The sequence below is a fragment of the Penaeus vannamei genome, chromosome 18 (genome assembly GCF_042767895.1).
Source record: "Penaeus vannamei isolate JL-2024 chromosome 18, ASM4276789v1, whole genome shotgun sequence".
NCBI lineage: Eukaryota > Metazoa > Arthropoda > Malacostraca > Decapoda > Penaeidae > Penaeus > Penaeus vannamei.
Window position 1 is genome coordinate 1,649,901 of NC_091566.1, and position 2,500 is coordinate 1,652,400.

At 28.0% G+C, this 2,500-nt stretch overlaps 1 protein-coding gene across 2 annotated transcripts in view; it reads right to left on the bottom strand.

Moving 5' to 3' along the window:
* Positions 1-131: 131 nt before the first annotated feature.
* LOC113814811 (protein shisa-5) overlaps positions 132-2,500 on the bottom strand; it is a 30,156-nt gene continuing 27,787 nt past the window's right edge. For both annotated transcript variants that reach the window (XM_027366864.2, XM_027366865.2), the window contains one exon: positions 132-378. In XM_027366864.2, the coding sequence (XP_027222665.1) occupies positions 317-378 (62 nt within the window). In that variant the 3' untranslated portion in view covers positions 132-316. The remainder of the gene's footprint in view (positions 379-2,500) is intronic.

Here is a 2,500-nt window from a genome sequence, read left to right on the forward strand (position 1 = left end):
CCCAAGTGTAAATTGAGTAATATGACAGCAATAAAATATTCCCCTTATATTCTATTGCTAAAGCTTTATACAATCACAGAGATTTTTACTGTAAATTTGATATTAGGACTCTCATTAATAAAAGTAATTCATTCTAAATATCAAAAAATCTAATTACTGACAGTAATATTACTATAAGAGCTAACAGCAAACAGTACACTTGACATGGAGATTACCCATCTAATATTCAGTATGCAATACAACACAGATACAAAGAATAATTATAGAGAACAGTTTGGAACACACAGATCATGTTGTCTCTTGCTGCTGAAGAATATCACTGTTGGTAATTAGGATTATATGCTAGCTGCTTCTCTGAGTAGGGAGGTGGCTGGTCAGCTGTTGGACGAAATCAGAACAAGAAAATTAACACACATCATTTGTTTTCTCAAAAACATACATATCAAATGGATAACCAAAGATATTTATGAAAACACATGGAATAAACAAAAATAATTTTGTGAAGATCATAAATACAAAAAAAAATTATTAATGTCAAAAAATGCTCAGAAAATACACACCTCATCTTAAACAAATAATTTCAAATAATTCATTTCCATGATATCCAAATCTATCTATATTCTATCTAAAATCATTTCAGAATTTACTTTAAGTTTCTGTCCTAAACAAGAACAAAGTTTTATCCAAAATCTGGTTTCAGGCTTTGAAAAGTCAAAATCTTGGATAGAAAACTATAACATTTAAGTTGTAACACAATAGTGCTGGTTAGCTTAAATATATGTATATAGTTCACACTCACCACTGAACAACAATTTACAAAATATCAAGCCTAAAGTACTTACATTTTAAACTCTGTAAATAACATCCAAACAATTTGTATATCAACACTGTAATCTATATCCTACTAAATTGAACTCGAGTACAAACTTGCTTATTAATCGATACGTGTTTGATTTACGTCATATCAATGGGACATTTAATGTTTTGTAATCCTGTATCAAGGAACACTTGTTATGGCACTGCTATGAGTCTCCTGGGTATGCATACCTTATTCGAAAAAATAAATATGATATTCAAACTGGAAAAAAGTCCCAGTTCATTTAGCAATTACGTTTGTGGGAAGAACTTAGGAAATGAAGAAGCTACACTGATAAATGAGGATCTTAACCCTAATAATTTCAATGTCCCTAAAGGACTAATGGTTCATGGGTACTGGAACAATAAAAGATCATATGATAAGAATGACCTTTATCAAACTATAGTACAACTACTGCCATTATACTGCCAAACAACTATTCTCATGATGAGTAGAAAATCATGGATTCAAGACTCAATTTCACTCCTAGCTAAATGATATGGACTTACTATCCTTAACACATTATCTTTTAGCCCTCCGTTTGCGTTACCCAAAAAAAACCATGAACAATATAATATAACCAATTGCTCCAAATTAAATAGGAGAAGAGTAATGAATAAATTTTAATGCCCTATCATTCCTTACTTTGTTATTCATTTAGGAGTTTATATATATAAATATATATATATATATATATATATATATATATATATACATATATATATATATACATATACATATACAAATACATATACATACATACATATATATATACATATACATACATATATTTACATACATACACACATATATACACATATACACACACATATATATAAACATATATACATACATATATATATATATATATATATATATATATATATATATATATATATATATATATATATATATATATATATATATATATATATATGCATATGCATGCATGCTAGTCACTATTCTCTAGATACACATTGCATACGATGTATGTACAATCAGTTCTAGAGACTGAAGTGGAAATATAATATACTGATATTGAGAACTAAATCTACTAATATCATATTCACATTGCCTAATATCTTCAACACGGATCTACATATTTTGCGGTGTAATATAAAACATGCAAATTCATGCAGCCACAAGCAGAGATCAAGAAATAAAGTGTTATTGAGTTAAACCCAAAAGTGATGTGTGTGACCAAAGTGTAAACAAACAAACAAAAAACAACTTAGAGACTGATCTGTTATGCATATGCTAAGCTACAGCTCAATCAACTTCCATTTTCAAAAGGAAGTGTGAATTGTTCTTGCTGATATTCATATACCTTCATCACACTTAAAGATACATAAATGAGTTATACCTTTGTAGCTTTGAAAGACATATGTAAAAGTTTAAAAATGTGCAAAATAACTTTGTTTAAATTAAAGTCCATAATACATATTTATGTAGGCTTCCAAAATAATACTAAGCTGTAATCCATTCAGTGCCAAACCTTTGGCAGAAAAAATAAACCAGATTCTTAGTCTTCCAAGACTTTTAATCAATGACATTTTGCATTTTATGTTTCATATTGCATAAGAGTAATACAGTCCCATAAACTGGAAAAAAAAAATAAATAAATAAAAAAAATAAATGTGATAT